The 20,740-nt window shown below is 42.6% G+C and overlaps 1 protein-coding gene across 2 annotated transcripts in view; it reads left to right on the top strand.

Annotated features, from left to right (window-relative positions):
• The window catches only part of C8H2orf76 (chromosome 8 C2orf76 homolog), a 94,148-nt gene that overhangs the window by 29,539 nt on the left and 43,869 nt on the right, over positions 1–20,740 (top strand). For both annotated transcript variants that reach the window (XM_033112435.1, XM_033112434.1), the window contains 2 exons: positions 17,598–17,663; positions 18,975–19,119. In XM_033112435.1, coding sequence (XP_032968326.1) covers positions 17,643–17,663; positions 18,975–19,119 — 166 coding nt within the window. In that variant the 5' untranslated portion in view covers positions 17,598–17,642. Of the gene's footprint in view, positions 1–17,597; positions 17,664–18,974; positions 19,120–20,740 lie in introns of those variants that run through there.

Raw genomic sequence — 20,740 nt, 5'->3', positions numbered from 1 at the left:
GACAAAGCAAACCAAGCAAAATAACAAAAGTCTTGGAGTTAAATTTGGAGAAATTATATTTGAATTGTAAGAAATGTAGATTTCTTCCAAAATGACAATTCAGAGCTGCTTTTTTCCTTCTGAGGCCCAGATGAAGCCTGGATTCACTTTTGCTCCATTATTTGGTGCTTCTGGGCTTACAGCTTTCTTGATGGAAATTCAGATTCCCTCTGTGGGTCAGATTTGCAGTCAGCGGTATCTCTTAGTAGGTTTTGACATTAGGTTATTGTGTTTGGCATCTTTGAAAAGATTAGGTACCTCTGATAATATAATTTGAAAAATATTCCTCAAAGATTGGTTGGTGTGATCGAGTTTAGACTGGAATTAAATATTGTAGAAAGCGAGATTAGTGTTTTAAATTAACTTGGCAGTCTCCAGTTTAAGTGGGGTTGATTTGTTGGTTCCTTGTTTGAAATATACTCCACTTTGCTAAAAAACCCGCTTTCCACAATATGGTTTTGTGCCACCTGAGTTTACAAAAGTTGCCCAAAGCAACTAAGTATGCAACTAGTAAGGATTATAGATCCCAGGGACCACGGTGCTTGCTAAGTGATCTTGACAAGGTGAAGGAAGAGTGTCTGTCAGGGCCCACCCTACGCCTAGTTTCCAAGTAGCTGAAGGCTACTTCCTGCTTCACTTCTCAGTGACCCATTTTTGGTAATCACCACCTATGGAAATGCTACCTTAAGCCCTCCACTTACTACTTCTACTCCAGGTGATTGGAATGGCATTCTGCTTTTAACATAAGGAGGGGGTAACAAGCCAGGATCTAGGATTTAACTTAAAAAAAAAAAAATTAGAGTATATTGAGGGTCAATCAATTATGCAATGTTTTATTCTGGATTTCAACAGTGTTGGAAAGGAAATTGCGCTTCGTATCCTGAGAGAGTACAAGTTCCTCAACTCTGTTTATATCCTTGTTAGCAACTGTCACATTTTGTAATTATTTTATTTACAGTCATTTGTATTTGCATTTGTCCTCTCTGAGCCCACTCTACATAAGGCAGGGAGGTAGGGATCACAGTATATTGGTCGATGCCTGTCTCCAAGGGCCTGGCACTTCTTAGGCACTCAGCCAATGGTGGGTGAGCGCATGGCAGTGCTTTTCTCTGTGAAATGTATTCCTTCTCATTACCCGTGAACTTGGAAACCAACTAAGTTTATTAGAACTGAATGTGAAACTACAGGGCTGGAGTAAAGCAGCTAACCCTCACATTCTTGGGATTCCAATTTTGACTGCTCAAGAGGCTTTACTTCCTGGGTCTCAGTGTAAAGCCAGACAGGCAAGATATATTGTAACAGCAGGGAAAGTAGCTATTGCCCAGTGGGTGTGAATAGTAGTTTAATATTAGGTTTCTTGGTATAAACTAAACCTCTAATTCTAAAAGTAACCTATCATTAAAAAATGGACTACAGTTACAGCAAAGCTTTATTAGAAGGCAAGGGTTAGAATATTAACAATTGGTGAATTATATTCAGTCGGTATTTATTTTCTGATTTCATAGAATGTGACTCCCAAGGCCTGGCTCCAGCAAAGCTGGGAGGAGACTTGTGTGTTTTAAAGGGAAGGGGGCCCTTGGGAAATGCTCCTGGGAAAGGAGCGGAGAGAGGTGAGCTGAGTTGGGGGCCTTTGTTTTGTGAAGGCGGAGGTAAGAGCTGAGGACGTGGGATGAGAATACAGCATAGCTTTGCTTTCCTTTCCCCCTTTCTTTTCTGCTCCCTTGTCTCTTTTCCTTTTCTGAAAGTGTAACTGTAGTGAGAGGAGCCTGGCAGCTGGTGGTCTTCACCAGTCCCTCCCCTGTGCCATTCTCTTCTTTCTTTGGGGGTTCAGATTCAGAGGAATTGTGCATGAGAGAAGAGTGAGTGTGTGTGTGTCACACAAGTGTAGGATCCTCTCCTTTCCCCTGTCCTCTTTCTGTCCCGCCAACATGGTAGGTGGTGCTTTGGGCAGAGGTGAGGCAGGGAGACCAGGGCTTGGGAGCAGGGGGTCCGGGTGGGGACGAGTTCTGTACTGCCTCGTAGTAATCAAGGGAAGAGGCTTTCTTAGAATTACTTAAACGTAAATCGGTCATTCACCGGTCAGGTGCTGCCTGTTTGCTGTTTAGAAATACTTAGGATTATGGGCAGGAATAATGAGCACCTTATGAAGGCATCTTGCGTTCAGTACTTTTCTCTCTCTCTCTCTTTTTCTTTTTTTTTGGTAAAGGTTTTGTGGTTTACAGTTAACATTATCCATTTTTTTTGAGTTAATTTTTAAATAAGGTGTAAAATTTAGGTTGAGATTCATTGTTTTGTTTTTGTCCTGTATCTAATTACTCCAGAACCATTTTTTGAAAAGACATCTTTCCTCTATTGAACGGCCTTTGCACCTTTGTCAGTACTCTGCTAGGCATATTTATGTGGTTTTTTTCTGAATTCTGCCTTCTGTTGATCCATGCATCTATTCCTCCACCAATACCACACAGTCCTGATTTCTGTAGCTATATAATAGGTCTTGAAATTGGGTAAATTGATTCTTCTTTTTCAAAATTATTTTAGGTGTTCTAGTTATCTTTACATATAAATTTTGGAATAATCTTGTCTATGTCTACAAAAGATCTTGCTGTGATGGTAGGAATGGTGTTAAACTTGTGTATTGATTTGGGGAGAATTGATATTTTTACTATGTTGAGTCTTCCAATCTATGTACACAGTATATTTCTCCATTTATTTTGATCTTCTTTGATTTCTTTCATCAGCAGTTTTAGTTTTCAGCATACAAGTCCACTGAACAAACCGGCCGCCCCTCGTTTTCTTTTTTATAATGTGTTTATCAAGTGTCTGGTTTGTTATGGAAATACTAGCTTCATAAAATGAATTAGAAAATGTTCCCTTCTCTCCTGTTTTCTGGAAGAGATTCTGTAGAACTGATGTTAATTCTTTAAGTGTTTTGTAGAATTCCCCAATGAAATTTTCTGGGCCTGGAGATTTATTTTTTTGGGAGCTTTAGCATTATGAATTCAATATTCTTAATAGGTACACAGGGTCATTCAAATTTTCTGTTTCATATTGGGTAAGTGGTGGTAGTTTGTGTTTTTCAAGAAATTGTTTCATTTTACCTAAGTTGTGACATTTGCATATGTAAATTTGTTCATAGTATTCCCTTTTACCCTCATGATGTGTGCAGAGTTTGTGATGATATTCTCTGTTTTATTGCTGATATCGGTCATTTGTATTTTCTTTTTTCTTTTCCAATCTTGTGCAAGATTTGTCAAATTTTAAAAATCTTCCCAAAGAACCAGTTATTTTTTCATTGATTTTTCTCTCTATTGTCTTTCTGTTTTCAATTTTATTGATTTCTGTTTTTTATTATTTCTTTCCTTCTGCTTGCTTTCGGTTTGTTTTGCTTTTCTAGGTTCTTGAAGTGGGAGCTTAGATTATTGATTTGAGATTTTTTTTTCTTATTTAATGTATGCATTTAATGCTGTAAGTTTCCCTTAGTCCTGCTTTAACTATGTCCCACGAATTTTATGTTGTACTTTTTATTTTCATTCAATTCAGTGTATTTTTAAATTTCCTTTAATTTCTTTGACCCAGAGTTTGTTTAGCAGTTGCTTGTCTAGTTTCCAAGTGTTGCCATTTTCTTGATATCTTCCTGTTTTTCATTTCTGTTTTGATTCCATTGAGGTCAGAAAATACACTCTGTATGATTTCACTTCTTTAAATTTTTAAAAAAATTTATTGGGGAATATTGGGGAACAATGTGTTTTTCCAGGACCCATCAACTCCATGTCAAATCGTTGTTTTCAATCTAGTTGTGGAGGGCGCAGCTCACTGGCCCATGTGGGAATCTAACCGGCGACCCTGAGGTTAGAGCACTGCGCTCTAACTACTGAGCCAACTGGCCGCTCCACTTCTTTAAATTTGTTATGTGTTTTTCTATGGCCCAGGATGTGGTCTTATTGGTATGTATTTTGTAGGCACTTGAAAAGAATATACATTCTGCTGTTGTTAGTGGAATGTTCTATAAATGTCCGTTACACCTTATTGGTTGATGGTATTGTTGAGTTCTATATTCCTGTTGCTTTTTTCTTTAGTTATTCTATCAATTGATGAGAAAGGGTTGTTGAAATCTCCAACTGAAATTGTGGGTTTGTCTTATTTCTTCTTTCAATTCTGTCAGCTTTTTCTTCAAATATTTAATAGTTTTGTTGTTTTTATACACATTAGGATTGCTGTATCTTGTTGGTGAATTGACCCTGTTGGTCCAAAGTTTCTTCTTTTATTATTTTCTTTCTGTTTAGACATTTTTATCCATTCTTTTAGGGTAGTTGTGCTGCTAACAAATTCTCTTAGTTTTCCTTCATCTGAGAATGCCTTGTTTTCCTCTTCATTTCTGAAGAATATTTCTATTGGGCATAGGATTCTGGATTGATGATTATTCTCTTTTAGCGTTTGAAAAATGTTGTGCCACTTTCAGTGGCTTCCATGATTTATGATGAAAAATCTACTGTCATTTGAATTTGTTTTCTCTTTGGCTGCTTTCAAGATTTTTGGAGGGGATTTCTTTAGGTTTGTCCTGTTTGGGGTTCACTTCTTGAGTCTATAGGGTTTTATCTTTTACCAAATGTGGAAAGTTTTTAGCTATTTCTTTTTTAACCCTACCTTTTACCCTATCTTTTCAGAACTCTAATGACAGGATTATTATAGTCCACAGGTTCTAAGGATCTGTTCATTTATTTATTTTTTAAGTATTGTCTCTGCTGTTCAGGTTGGGTAATTTCTGTTGTTTTCCAGTTCACTGATTCTTTCCTGTGTTTCCTCCATTCTGCTTTGGAGCCCATTCATTGAGTTTTTCAATTTCAGAGTTGTATTTTTCAGTTCTAAAATTTGTTTCTTTATAACTTCCTTTTCTTTTATGACGCCTTTTAAGTTTTCATTTATTTCAAGCATATTTGTAATGGCTCATTGAAGCATTTTTATGATTGAAAACTTTCATTATATGATTCTAATATTTCTGTCATCTTGGTGTTGGCATCACTTGATTGCCTTTTTTCATTCAGGTTGAGATCTTCCTGGTTCTTGGTATGCTGAGTGATTTTTCAGTTGAAACCTGGACATTTTGGGTGTTATGTTCTGAAACTTGAACTTATTTAAATATCCTATTTTAGTGACTTTTTCTGGTACCCCTCTGACAGAGGAAGGGGAGCTGCTGACCTGTTACTATAGGTGGGGATTGAAGTTCAGGTTCTTGATTTGGTCCTTGTTGACACCTGAGGTCGGGTGGGAGTTCTGATCCCCGCGAGGCCTCTGCAGGATACCTCTCTGTTGGGAGGGGCACGAGTACCTCTTTACTGCTTCCTTCATGTCTTCCACAGACACTGGGTGCAGGTGAGGGTGGCCTCATTATGGATGGGTGTCTGTGAAAGTCCTGACTCACTGCCAGGCTTCCTCTGACACTGTTATGACTTAGTTAAATTAACATTGGTTAAATGGAGCAAAGGATGCGGGATGCTGAGCTCAATCGAAGATTGCAAGAGAATTTGAAGTAGAGAAGGTTATTATTCACAAGTCCTGAAGGAGGTACATGGCACTCTTCAGGGGCGACACGTGAGGTCAAGGCAGAGTGCAGAGAGCGTGGCAGGACCTGGGCTGCGTGCCTGTATTAGGGTCTGTGGGCGGAGTGCTTTGGGGTTTCTAGGCTAAGGCTTGATGGGTCAATTCAAACCACAAGTGAGGGGCTCTGTCAGCCCCAGCCCCATGGGGGTCTTATCTAAAGGGTGCCCCAGGGGAAGGCACTGAAAGGTAGGGGAAACTGTTGATCACAAGGGCTGTTGAGGACTCCGATCAGGAACTTCTATCAGCTTGTGACTCTGCAGGCTGCTATCTAGGGTATGTGCTTGCATGAGGGACCAGTGTCAGTTTAAGGTCCCTGCAGGCCGACGGGCCAAGCAGAATGGATGGCAAGGTAGCAGTACAATGGAGTAACCCTGCTAAAGGCTCAGCACCCGCCCAGCGTGGAGGGGAAGGGGTCTTGCATTACTTTTGGTGGAGGTGGACAGCCGAGCTCCCAGGTGGTCTCCACTGACTCTGGGATTGGGGTCAGGCTCATTGCTCAGCTCCCTACGCTGCCTTCTCTGACATCACCCTGTGGGTGGGGTGGGGTGGGGGGCTCCTCATTAAAGCCTGCGAAAGTGGAAATCTAGGCTCTAGCTCCACCTTTGCTAGTGTGGGTGGGGCCACAGTTTCTTCTGTGATTTCTGGCTGGAGTAGAGTGCTTATTATCTAAAAGTTTTCTGTCTCACTAGGCTGCCTCTTGCCTGGTCCTGTGGCCAGGGAGAGCAGGCTTTTGTGCAGGCTTTTTTCCCCCCTGCATCTGTTGGAGGGTACAGGTTCCCGACTTCATCAGCTTCATGTCTGATGTATATGAAAACCTAGGGACCTCACCACGGTGTCGTTCCTCGGGTCTCGACGTCCCTAGCCAGTCTGCCACCTTTCAGACCTTTTTATGTTGGTTTTGTAATGTCCAGGATTTTTAGTTGTACTTAGCAGAGGGTACAGGGAAAAGTACATCAACTCCATCTTTCCAGAAGTGGAAGTATAGGACAGTGCCACTTAAAATTTATTGTTATTTTATCTGAATTACCATGGATCCTGAATTTATAACTTAGAGTTGTGGCTATTAAAGCTGAAAAAAAGAGTCATTGTTCCTCATTCTCTTCCAGAGAATATTAGTTCTGTTTTGGCTATTTGAAAACTGTTTCCTGTGGCTGAAGGTTACTCCCTACCAAATTTAACAGCAGGACTGTTTTCTTCTTAAGAAGCCAAGTCAGATACTTATTGGTTTGACCATTAAAAATGAGTTTCAGTAAGTTCGATTGTCATTAGGGTTTTCACTTGAGTGTGTATCATTGCATTTAGATCTTGGTTTTGGAGGGACTGCCGGAGGGCAGTCAGTCGAATCCTTCTTGTTTGTTTTGCTACCAGCTGAGTGGCATTTGCCCTATGGAATGCCTGTGCTATGGCTGTGGGAATGGGGCTTTAGGGGGGCATGGAGAAGATACCTGGAGGTGCCGACAGGTGTTGTGCATGAGAGGTACAGAAGCTGGGTACCTGTTTCTGAGAGACTTGTTGGTGATGCTGATCGTATTGTAGACAGAGCCATCTGTTGGGTTGGCAGGTTCAGGCGTCAGTTACATTTAAGGTGCTTACACCAGTTTGGGGGACCCTCTCCAGGGTATTTTGCTTCCTGAGGACTGTTCCGGGGGCAGTTGTGAAAGACAAGGTCATTAACGAGTCATCCTCCCCACCCTTATCTTCTGGGGCACACACTGTGCTCCCCGTAGATGCCGGGGTGGTTTCTCTTCCTCCACCTCCCCAAATATCTGTGTGTCCCATTCCAATAGTTATAATTTCACTTTTTTTCTAATTAACAACTGTTCCCTGAAGGGACCTTTACAAAACTAACAGAAGCCCATTATGTCCCCCATTGGGCCTGCACTGTACTCGAGTGGTCATTCTCCTGTGACCTGGGCTCTTGAATCCAAAAATAGCATCCAGGGACCGGGAGTCCCACATCTCCAGGGGCGCCTCCGGGGACAGGCTGCTTCCCTTTGCTAGAGGCTGTAGTTGGCAAAATCATCAGCCACAGAGACTGGTACCCCAAAGGGCCCATTAAGGTTGTGGGGCCCAAAGGGAGAGAACATGCTGCAGCTTGCGGGACAGCTCTCCATGCAGGCATTTGATTTTGTCACCACTCTGGGTGCTACCCTGTGGGGCTGCCAGTATAAAAGACCAAGTAGAAGGTCCAAGTGAGGATTGTAGCGTCAGAGTTCAGCTGAAGAAGCAGGGCCGATAGGGACAAAACATAAAACACACACGCACATACCATGCAAAGAGTCAGCTTACTCTATCAAGGGAGCTGGCCAAACACATCCGAGGTCCGGAGGCAGGTGGTTAGGAAAGGCCGGTGAGGGGCAGGCTGGACCCCCCAGACACCAGCCGAAGCCCGTGGTCCCAGGCAGCAGTTAGGAGGGGGTCCAGGGGAAGGGAGAGCAATTGTAGCCCCCACTGCGGTGTGGAGTCTCTGCTCGGGGAAGGCCTAAGTCCTCCCAAAGGGCTTCTAACTGATGAAGTCAGGCCCACCCAGGAAAATGTCCCTTTTGAGTAATTTACAGTCAACTGATTATGGATTTTAATTACATCTGTAGAATATGCATGCTGCAAAGTGGTCACTGCCCCTTTCTGTTCTCTGACTCTCAGGAAAGAATATCCCTTATGGTCTGTGAACCAGAAGCATGCTAGGAAAGGCATTCTGGGGACTGAACTGCAGCCCGGCCACACTGACATGTCATAGAGCCACGCTGATGTGTCATAGAGCCACACTGACATGTCACAGAGCCACACTGCCATGTCACAGAGACACACCGACATGTCATAGAGCCACGCTGACATGTCAGAGCCACACTGACATGTCAGAGCCACACTGACATGTCACAGAGCCACACCGACATGTCACAGAGACACACCGACATGTCATAGAGACACACTGACATGTCATAGAGCCACGCTGACATGTCAGAGCCACACTGACATGTCACAGAGCCACACTGACATGTCACAGAGCCACACTGACAAGGCGCAGAGCCACACTGACATGTCACAGAGCCACACTGACAAGGCGCAGAGCCACACTGACATGTCATAGAGACACACTGACATGTCACAGAGCCACACTGACATGTCACAGAGCCACACTGACATGTCACAGAGCCACACTGACAAGGCGCAGAGCCACACTGACATGTCACAGAGCCACACTGACAAGGCGCAGAGCCACACTGACATGTCACAGAGCCACACTGACATGTCATAGAGACACACTGACATGTCACAGAGCCACACTGACATGTCACAGAGCCACAGTGACATGTCACAGAGCCACACTGACAAGGCGCAGAGCCACACTGACATGTCACAGAGCCACACTGACATGTCGTAGAGCCACACTGGCAAGGCGCAGAGCCACGCTGACATGTCAGAGCCACACTGACATGTCACAGAGCCACACCGACATGTCACAGAGACACACCGACATGTCATAGAGACACACCGACATGTCATAGAGCCACGCTGACATGTCAGAGCCACACTGACATGTCACAGAGCCACACTGACATGTCACAGAGCCACACTGACAAGGCGCAGAGCCACACTGACATGTCACAGAGCCACACTGACAAGGCGCAGAGCCACACTGACATGTCATAGAGACACACTGACATGTCACAGAGCCACACTGACATGTCACAGAGCCACACTGACAAGGCGCAGAGCCACACTGACATGTCACAGAGCCACACTGACAAGGCGCAGAGCCACACTGACATGTCACAGAGCCACACTGACATGTCACAGAGACACACTGACATGTCACAGAGCCACACTGACATGTCACAGAGCTACACTGACATGTCACAGAGCCACACTGACAAGGCGCAGAGCCACACTGACATGTCACAGAGCCACACTGACAAGGCGCAGAGCCACACTGACATGTCACAGAGCCTCACTGACATGTCATAGAGACACACTGACATGTCACAGAGCCACACTGACATGTCACAGAGCCACAGTGACATGTCACAGAGCCACACTGACAAGGCGCAGAGCCACACTGACATGTCACAGAGCCACACTGGCAAGGCGCAGAGCCATACTGCCTCCAGCACCCGGAGCCTAACAAGGTGCTATGCTTCCTTTTGGTGATGGGAGGCGGAAGAGCTAGCTGTTCCTTAGTGGCCAAAGGGATTGGATATTGTGAATGCACTTACACAGTCCCAAGGAACTTGACTTGGCAAGTAGGGCCCTGGATTCTGCTGGTGATAATAGCACAGTCAGAGAGCGTGAGAGCGAGTGCGCCTTCTGACTTGCCTGTGAACAGAACATCTTTTATGTATTGAAAACTATGGACATTGGAGAGTAGGGGCAATTACGTGAACTCCGGACTCATCCACTGGTGACAAATAATAGGGGAGCTTGTCCTTCTAGTATTTCTCTACCTGTAACTCTTCCCAATGGGGAGGGATCTCCCCTGGCACTATGGACAGAGAAGTATAAATATTAATATATATAACGCATAATTTACGCATTCAGATGTTGAAATAGTACTTGAATTGGCCCGAAGGGCCCCATCCACTAGGTCATGTTAGTTATCCTTCCCCAGCGGGAATCCTGCCCAGACCCCCATTAGCTGAATCTGACTACCCTCCCCACACTGGGCCAGGTAGCATGGTGACTTGGCTGTCTGTATTTACAGAGCCCTAAAAGTTTGAGTCCCTCCCCTCCCTGAAGTTCCCCAGCATACCTGGGTGCATACGGCTTTCGGTCTCTCTTGGGGACAGGGGGACCTCGGCCCCCTCCTAATCGCCCTCTTTAAAGCCCCCTTAGCGGTTGAAGGGAGGAATCAGAGGGGCTGCGAAGGGTAGGACAGCCCCGTGCCAGTAAGCACAGCACACTTACTTTTAGTTTCAAGTGGCCGGTGGCTGTTCATGGCTCCGCCTAATGAACTTTTCCGTCACCCAAAGCTCTAGAACCTTCCTGCTGACATTTGTTTCAGCTCTGGGGACTCCTTTCCGTAACAGCTGCAGCCACAGTGTCTCCCGTCTGGTGCCAGGGGGCTTGCTGCCTCATTGAGGAGAGTGACAACGACCAAAGCCCCATCAGGCAGCTTGTTGCAGTCCTGCCTTTGCTGCTCATCCTCTGAAGATTCATGATCCCTTATCTCCCCACACCCATCCCTTGGACAGAATGTTTGCTGCTACGTCCCAGGGAAACTTCTTATATTCCTTAAGCCCACGGGACCTTTGTCTTCTCTGTTCCAGAAAGCCATGTCTCTGACAGCATCCCATCCTTGTCAGCAGGAACTGTGGAGAGTCTGAGGTTTTATTCTACTTGACAGCTGACGAGTCAGCCTGTCCGTGTGCTGGGTGCTGGCAGAAGACCTGAGGCTCCTGCTTACAGCACCGTCAGCAGTGTGAGTTTCAAGATTGCGTTATTTCCTCTTGTCCCGTAAGGCCATAGCTGTAGGACCTGAGTTCAGGTCATCCAAGCAAACCTGCCCAACCTTAGCCCTGAGGGAGATATTATTGTTATTATACTGGACAGTGAATACATCTGCCCTCTAACTCTGGAGAGGTACAATAGCTCAGTGTTCCTAGGCTGTTTGCTATACAGGTATCCTTGAAAAGATACTTCAGAACTAAGGCAGCCAGCACCTCTGCTCATAAGGCGGAGAAGCATGAGAGACCCATAAATTGTTTCTCAATACACTGGACAAAGGCTGACATTCCCACTGATGATTGTGAATCAAGAAAAATCGAATTTATAGTCAATATACTTTGTTGAAGAAGGAAACTGTGTGTGAAATATTCTTTCCAAATGGTGAAATCGCTAACCCTTTGGAGAACTCAACTGTCCACAATAGTTAGTTCTCTGAGCGTCTTACCTGCCTTGACCAGAGAAAACAAATCATGATTTTGTGTATTTGACCCAAATTAAAGGTCACAAAAGCAGGTCTCTGGGATTGTAGGTGTTGATTTGTCAGTGAGTGGTATCCTCAGAGTGAACAGCAATCAGTGGTTTATTTATTAGAGTTGATTATGACCCTTCTTCAGGAAAGGGCAGTCATCATGCAATAAAACAGTCACAGCATAGAGAAGCATGTGTGCAGCTATCAGATTTAGCTAATACTTGTTTTGTGCCTGTGCTATCTAAATACTTAAGGTGTAAGGCTTTATTTATTTATTTTATTGGGGGAAAATTGGGGGTCATTGTGTTTCTCCAGGGCACATCAGCTCCAAATCATTGTCCTTCAGTCTAGTTGCAGGGGGCGCAGCCCACCATCCCATGTGGGAATCAAACCGGCAACCCTGTTGTTCAGAGCTCGCGCTCTAACCAACTGAGCCATTCGGCCGCCCCTATTTTTTTAACCTGTCTAAAAAAATGGTTGTTAAAGACTTTAAAATCATTCCTAAATTAATCCATTGAAGATGTCTTTCTCAAAAGTGTTATGTCAGTGAAAGATGAATAAACTGAATTTTCTAATATAATAGTGCTTTGATTTTAATCATACAACTGAATACTTGGGGGAAAAAAGGCCAGGAGGTTTTCAGATATTTATTTAATCCTCACACGGACCTTGTTTACAAATATATACCTAGTTTCATATTTTAAAAATTACACTTTTGAAAAAATTTAAAGCAAATTCCTGTTAACTATTCTCTTTTTATTGTAACGACCAGCTTTTGCTATTTCATTATTACTGAGACCTATTTTTAGAATATTTTTATAATTCCATCTAAGCATTTTAGAAAATTATTCTTTTGAAGTAGGCCAGAATAGATTAAAATGGAATTAACATTTCGTTTTTAGTCATAGTCTTAAATGTGGCTTGCTTATACTTTGTCATTCTTAAGAACTTTAATTTAGAAATTTTACATAAAGTTATTTATTTGCCAAGGTTAACTTCTCTTTAAAAGGGGAACACTGATCATTCACTTACTTAGCAGCATGCTAGGTGCTCAGTATTTTTAAGAAGAGTAATAAATGGAATGTAGATTTCTTCCCTCCTCCTCCTCTGGCCTTAAACAACATTTTTTTTCTTTTAATTACATATTTGGATGTTATTTAGTAGTACAATAGGATAATTTACTCAAAATCATTCAGGTATAATTTGAGTATCATTTACATATTCAGTAATTTTTTCATCTCAGCAGTACTCTTTTTCCTACTTTTATTTATTTTATTTTATTTTTTCTAAATTTTATTGGGTAACTGTGTTTTTTTCAGGACCCATCAGCTCCAAGTCAAGTCATTGTCCTTGAATCTAGTTGTGGAGGGTGCAGCTCAGCTCCAAGTCCAGTCGCCGTTTTCAATCTAGGTGGGGGGGGCGCAGCCCACCCTCCCATGTGGGAATTGAACCTGCAACCTTGTTGTTAAGAGCTCGCGTTCTAACCAACTGAGCTAACTGGTTGCCCGCTTTTCCTACTTTTATACCTGGTCATTTATGCCAGTTTAGTTTCCTCACATAAAAGAACAATAAACTGTATTTCTTAGCTTCTTTTTATTGATTTGTTTCCAAAGGAAAGTGAATGGACTCTTTGTCCCGTAATATTAGTTTCTAAACCTGGAGGAAAATTAAGCATGTAGTATGAGTAATAAACGTACATATTTTGTGTGTGTGGTTAGAACATTACTTTTTTGAAAGCTGTACCTTTTTCACATGGGTAAGACAAGCTTTAAAGCATACTTGATGACAATTGTGATGTTATAGTACTTACATTTAGGGAGCTGATATAACTTTAGAAAATAGTTAAAATGATTTACTCTAGGAGACTGTTAAAATTCAAGTTATACATACCACTTCCAGAAACCTACCTGTTACAGGAAGGAAGGTCAGCCAGTGCATTTTTCTGCCAGGCAGTTAGAGAGTGCTAACTGCCCAAGTGGTGAGTGCTTTTCTGCACTTCAAGCTTCTAATACTTAGCTCAGTGTGGATTCCATTCTTGTACAAAAAGGTCAAGAACATGCTTTCTTCAAATACTGGAAGGCACATGTACATTTGAAACTTCTTTTGGTCAATTATTATTCTCAGACTCTATTTGTGAATTTGCCTACTCACTAAAAGTTATTTGTAATCCCACAAGCAACATTGATGGCACTTTCTCGGTCACTCCCTGATTTGTGTAGAGCACTGAAAAATTGGAATGGACGAAGTTCACGTTCCCAGCTGAGGTCAAACAAGGCGACCTGCTGCCTCCTTGTTCCAGCTCTCACACTACATACAAATGGCCAGTTGGTGCTGTGTCGTGCCAGGCTTTTTGTCGGTGATTTTGCTGTTTAAAACGACTCCTAGGCATAGTGCTGATGTGCTGTGCCTTACGAAGAAAATATGTGTATTTGATAAGCCTTGTTAGGGCTTGACTTACAATGCTGTTGGCTGTGAGTTTAATGGTAACGAATCACCAGTACATGTCAAATAAGGTGCCTCTAATCAGAAACACACATAAGACAAGGTTACGTGTTGATCTGTTGGTGACAGTGTTGTGACCAGAAACTCAGGGGAACCTAGCCCTGTAATTCCCTAGGAGCAGTGGTTCAGTATTCGTTAATTCAGTGTTTGGAACCATTTTATAGGTTACATTCACTGCGAATAACCAGAATCAGCTGTAGTTACCTTCCTTTTTTTTGTTTGAGCCGATAGAGATCCATCTAAAGTCAATAATCAAGTATTTTGTGAGTCTGCATGTTGCGTGCTTATCATAATGCTGTGCTCTGAGTTTCTGTGTACTGCGCCTAGTTTTGCCCTCTGGAGCCCATCCCCGCTGGTTTTCCCATTTTCAGCTTGGAACTTGGCCGTGGGGAGAAGAGCCAGTTTGGGAATGAGAGCAGTAGGCCTGCTGGGGAACCTGGCATGCGGCTTGTCCTGGCTTCCCCTGACCATTCCATGCTGAATTCCTACCTCCCCTGTGTGCACTGCCGGAGCCTGGGCCCTAAAACCCAGCTCCGAACTGACTTGTAAGGACCAGGGAATTCTGATCTTGGGAGGGTACTGGGCTCTGGGCTCGGACGATGCCCTGGTAACTCAGGGACCTGAGAGTTTTGTTTTGTTTCTTTGTTGTTACGTTTTGCTTTGCTTTGGATGTGACTTTTCCTGCATTATCCCAAACGAGCTGGGGAAGGTACCAGGCAGACAGGTTTTTCAGGCAGGGAGATTTAAAGAGCTTCCTAAGCCCTAAGCACTGTTACTTTTCAAATCTCCACCCTAAATCATATAAAATATACAAGTATTCTGTATTAAATCTAATATATATATAATTATGAGTAGAGCTGAGTTGCCGTTGAAATGTTATGTGTTGTAGGTATTTACTTAAATGTTAATTTTGATTTTTCAAAATTTTCACATTCTAGAGCTATAAGGTTCCCCCCGCCCCCGCCCCCAGCCTCAAACATTTCCATGGCCCTGGACAAGCATGCTCCTAACTCCAAAGGCTGCCGGTTCGATTCCCACATGGGCCAGTGGGCTCTCAACCACAAGGTTGCTGGTTTGACTCTTCAACTCCCGCAAGGGATGGTGGGCAGCGCCCCCTGCAACTAACAACGGCAACTGGACCTGGAGCTGAGCTGCGCCCTCCACAACTAAGATAGAAAGGGCAACAACTTGACTTGGAAAAAGTCCTGGAAGTACACAGTTCCCCAATAAAGTCCTGTTCCCCTTCCCCAATAAAATCTTTAAAAAGAAAATTGAAAACCTCAGCTATTTAAGTATAACATTTGGGCAGCTTTTTATTAAGTGAAAAAAACACACCTATAAATTATAAAGCAGTTTCATAAGGCATGCGTGAGTGAACCTGCCTGGCCTCCGTGGCTAGAAGTTTGTGATTTGTTTCATTGTACCTGGGGATCTAGTATATATGAGCTGTCTTTATGCCCAAACCTATTTTATCCTAAGGAGATGATAAAAGCAGCAACTATTTGTTGAGCTCCTACTACGTGAGATTCCAGTGTGTGTTGTGGCTAAGAGGTAGAGTTGACATTTAAGTTAGATCTGTCCAGCTCTTACCTCTGTGGGGACCGGGACTGCATTCTAGCCTCCAGCCTGTGTGTGTGTGTGTGTGTTTTGGAGGGCGTCTTTGTTGTTTTGGGGGGCTATGTGAGGAGGAAGAAGTGGTCGTAATTTTAACACAGCTGTTAAAACTGCTTCTGAAATACAGAATTCTTTTATAATACCCCTTTCTCAAGAGGTACATTTTTAAAATTTTTTAAATTAATTTCAGGTGTACAAAACAACATAGTGATTAGACATTTACACCCCTCACAAAGTGATAACTCCTCAAGTCTACTACCCCTCTGACACTGTACATAGCTATTCCAATACCATTGACTATATTCCCTATGCTATACTTTACATCCCGTGACTATACATTTTTTAATTATAGGTGACATTCAGTATTATTTTAGTTACAGGTGTACAGTGTAGTGGTTAGGCATTAGATAATTATGAAGTGATCCCCCTATAAGTCTAGTACACATCGAACACTGTACATAACTTTTACAATATTATTGACTGTATTCCCCGTCCTGTATTTCACATCCCCATGACTGTTTTGTGATGACCAATTTGTACTTCCTATTCGCTTCATCATTCTCACTCATCCTCCCAATTTCCATCCCTTCTAGCAACCAAAGAGATATTCTTTATCAAGTGCCTCAGTCTATTTTAATTGTAATTTTGTAGATGTCTGCTGAACTGCTACTATGTTGTAGATTCTAGGATCAAAATTGGGAGGAACCTGGTAAACCAGACTTAATAACAAATAGCGTTGTAGCTAATATTGGGATTATCAAAAGATACGTTAATTTAAGCTCATTAACCACTAAACAAGATTATAAAGTAAATCCTTACCTTATTAGAGGGCAAATATTCAGTTCCTTAGGTACCACTCATTTAATTATAAATAGTATATACTAATTATAATTACAAATTATTTTATGTATTAAAACAATTTGAGGGGCCGGCCCGGTGCCTCAGGCGGTTGGAGCTCCATGCTCCTAACTCCGAAGGCTGCCGGTTCGATTCCCACATGGGCCAGTGGGCTCTCAACCACAAGGTTGCTGGTTCAATTCCTTGAGTCCCGCAAGGGATGGTGGGCTCTGCCCCCTGCAACTAAGATTGAACACGGCACCTTGAGCTGAGCTGAGCTGAGCTCCCGGATGGCTCAGTTGGTTGGAGTGCATCCTTTCAACCACAAGGTAGCCGGTTCAACTCCCGCAAGGGATGGTGGGCTGTGCCCCCTGCAACTAGCAACGGCAACTGGACGTGGAGCTGAGCTGCGCCTGACACAGCTAAGACTGAAAGGACAACAACTTGACTTGGAAAAACAGGCCTGGAAGTACACACTGTTCCCCAATAAAAGTCCTGTTCCCCTTCCCCAATAAAATCTTTAAAAAAAAAAAAGCAAAAAAAACAAAAACAAAAAAAACCAATTTGAACCTTTGATTTCCATACATAATGTGCTGTATATTCTCTCAAACCTAGTAAAATATTTGTTTAAGCATTCTATGATTTGGAGAGAGTTTCTAGGCCAAATTAATGTGGCTTGTTGGTATCTGTTATGAAATATTCCAGACACATTAAAAGGCATAAAATATAATATGCTATCTATATATCTAACATCCTGCCTAAGAATAAAATACTACCAGTATAATCAAGCACTTGTGTTCTTCTCCCTACTTGCATAATTCTTCCTTTGCCTCAGAGATAACTAATTATCTCCTTTTAAACATAACATAACAAGGGCTATGGTTCTGAACTTTGTATAAATGGTAGTGTACTCGGATTCTTCAGTTAGCTTTTTTTGCATTCACCATAATATTTTTAAGATTCATCTGTGTTGATGTGTATAGTTCCAGTCCATTTTTATTGCTTGTACTATCCACAGTTATCTCTTCTCCTTTGATGGACATTTAGTTTCCAGTTTTTGCAATTAAATAATGTCACTATGAATGTTCTTTTACAGTTCTGTGCACATAGGAGAGAGATTCCGTGGGGTACCTACTTATGAATGAAACTGCTAGATCGAAAGGTATGTATATCTTCAGCTTCACTAAATATTGCCAGTCATCTCCAAAAGTACTACCATTTGGATGCCCACCTTCACTGATTAAATTCTCATTGTTCTACACTCTTGCCAGGACTAGGTATTGTCAGACTTTTTGTCATTTTGATAAGTGATCTATCTCATTGTTATTTTGAATTCCTCTGATGATAGTGAGGTTGGACATCTTATGTGTATTAGTATTACAGGTATTGTTTCCTTAGTACTCATAGGTTGTTATGGCTGAAAGTTGTATGTAAGCTGAAAGTAGCATGAAGTAGTTACTGCTAGTTAGTACTATACCATAATTGTATCTTTAACGCGTTGGCAACTTTGCAGATTTTTTTTGGAGGAAATAACTTGGGGTGATTTTCTGATAGTATATTAGAAAGAGCATGGACTTTGGAATAAATTGATGCTTGAATCCTGGCTTCATGTTTATCAGCTTTATGACCTTGGGCAATTTGAGCAATCTCTCTGAGTCTGTTTCCTCATTCTTAAAATGACTATAACTCATGGTTTGGTGATAGAATTAAATGAGATAACATTAACACCTGGCACATAGCACATAGTTTAGGGATGAAATAAACATACATTAAACAATAGTGTGAAAGATGTTTAATACGATGGTATATACTGTGTGTCCCCAAAAATAAGATCTAGCCAGACAATCAGCGCTAATGCATCTTTTGGAGCAAAAATTAGTATAAGACCCGGTCTTATTTTACTATAATATAAGACTGGGTCTTATATAATATAATGTAATGTAATATAATATAAGACCGAGTCTTATATTAATTTTTGCTCCAAAAGACACATTAGAGCTGATTGTCTGGCTGTGTTTTATTTTCGGGGAAACATGGTAATTAACACTGAAATCTGCCAGCATTTGTGAAATTAAAATGCGACCTGTTGAAGTTGACTCCGCTATAAACATACTTCCTGCCAGGGCCCAGTGAGGAGACCACTGGCATAGCAATGCAAAGCGGATGTGTATATGCCCTGTATCTGTGTTTGGCAACCCCCACTTGTCCTCATACATCTCCCGCAACATGTCACTGGTGTTCATCTTCCGTGTCCTTCTGTCAGTTTTCCGCCAGAACATCAGAACAGCAGTGACAGAACTGTCCATGTCATAGTGGAAGTAACCGTGGGCCCCCTGTGTGTACCCCGGAACCTGGCCGTGGTGTGGGGACTCTGTCAGACAGTGTGGGAGAGAGGGGCTGATGGCGGAAATGCAGGCTTGTGGAGAACTGTGAGTTGATGCTATTGACCCTGTTCTCGTGTCCCTTGCTGCAGGAGTTTCTTTCCATGGCTTCCGAAGAAGTGACCATCACAGTTCGCCTCATTCGTTCATTTGAGCATCGCAATTTCAAACCTGTGGTATATCACGGAGTTAATTTGGACCAAACTGTAAAGGAATTTATAGTATTTCTAAAGCAAGGTATGAGACACCTTGGTCATTTTGTCTTATTAATAGTTTGAAAAAGTGGTTGGTTATTACACTGATCGTCATCTGTTAAAAATACTTTGAAAGGTATTAATCAAGGTTGTAAGCCATGTGCTGGGCTGGCCTTGGCAGCAGCAGGGGTGGCTCCCCAGGGCTCACTTAGCCGTGTGTACCCTCATGAGGGCTGTTACACCATGTCTGCCTTCTATCTCTTTCTCTCTCTCTCTCTCTTTTTAATTAAAAAGTTTAAGGTCTAGGTTTGCTGGTAATAGGCTTGTGCATTTGGAGGTTGATTAATAAGATAAGTGTGTTACCTGGCTGAGCACACCCAGGACCTCACGGGGAGTGTGGCAGGAAGGTGGCGGGCCTCTGTCTGTACAACCAGGAAGTGGTGAGAGCGGTTGGTCCCTGTGGGCACAGAAACGACGACCAGCCTGGCTGGTGCCAGTGTATCCCTGTGAGCTTGAAAACAGTAGGCATGAAGTTAGCTTCATTTTGATAGGTCCTTGGTGGGTTTCTAACATCTGTTTTTAATTGTTGAAGTGTTCTAATCATCAACATTTGATAAAACATCTAGAATAAGCATTCATTATTTTCACTGAAGTGTAATTTATACACAATGTAATGTACAAATCTTAGTGTACTGTTCCATGAGTTTTGACAAATATGTCACTTTATATCCAACTTCTTATTATTTTTTACTTTGACATAATTTCAGACACAGAAATGTTGCGAAAAGAGGACAAAGAATTCCTGGATGGTTTTTCCACAGATTCCCAAATGTCAACATTTTGTTATATTTTCTTTATCCCTCACCCCCACCTTTTTCTCTTCCTCCTTTTGTCTCTTACTCATCTTTCACATTTTTTTCCCCCAAACCACTTAGAAGTATGTTGCTGATGTGATTCCCTTTTACCTCTAAATATGTCAGTGTGTACTTCTAAACACAAGGAATTACAGCACAGTGATGAAAACCAGGAACTTAACATTGAAACAATGCTATTATCTAATGTGCAGATTTTATTGCAATTTTAATTGTCCCAATAAGGTCTTTTTTTTTTTTTTTTTTTTTTTAAAGATTTTATTGTGGGAGAGGGAATAGGATTTTATTGGGGAACAGTTTGTACTTCCAGGACTTTTTTTTTTCCCAAGTCAAGTTGTTGTCCTTTCAGTCTTAGTTGTGGAGGGTGCCATTCAGCTTCAAGTTGTCCTTTCAGTCTTAGTTGTGGAGGGCGCAGCTCAGCTCCAGGTCTAGTTGCTGTTGCTAGTCTCAGGGGGCACAGCCCACCATCCCTTGGGGGGGGTTGAACCGGCAACCTTGTGGTTCAGAGGATGCGCTCCAACCAACTGAGCCATCCGGGAACTCGAGCCCACTGGCCCATGTGGGAATCGAACCGGCAGCCTTCGGAGTTAGGAGCACGGAGCTCCAACTGCCTGAGCCACCGGGCTGGCCCCCAATAAGGTCTTTTTGTAACAAAAGAAAACAAGGTCATACGTTCAGTGTGACTTGCCAGCCGCCACAAATCGAACAGTTCCTGAATGGGGGAGTGGGAATGAAAAAAGACACTCACACAAAATGATGATGCGGCCGGTCTTCAGTGATCCTGAAGCCCAG

The sequence above is a fragment of the Rhinolophus ferrumequinum genome, chromosome 8 (assembly GCF_004115265.2).
Source record: "Rhinolophus ferrumequinum isolate MPI-CBG mRhiFer1 chromosome 8, mRhiFer1_v1.p, whole genome shotgun sequence".
Taxonomy (NCBI): Eukaryota; Metazoa; Chordata; class Mammalia; order Chiroptera; family Rhinolophidae; genus Rhinolophus; species Rhinolophus ferrumequinum.
Note: the sequence above shows the minus strand (reverse complement) of the source record. Positions and strands in the feature narration are given on the sequence as shown.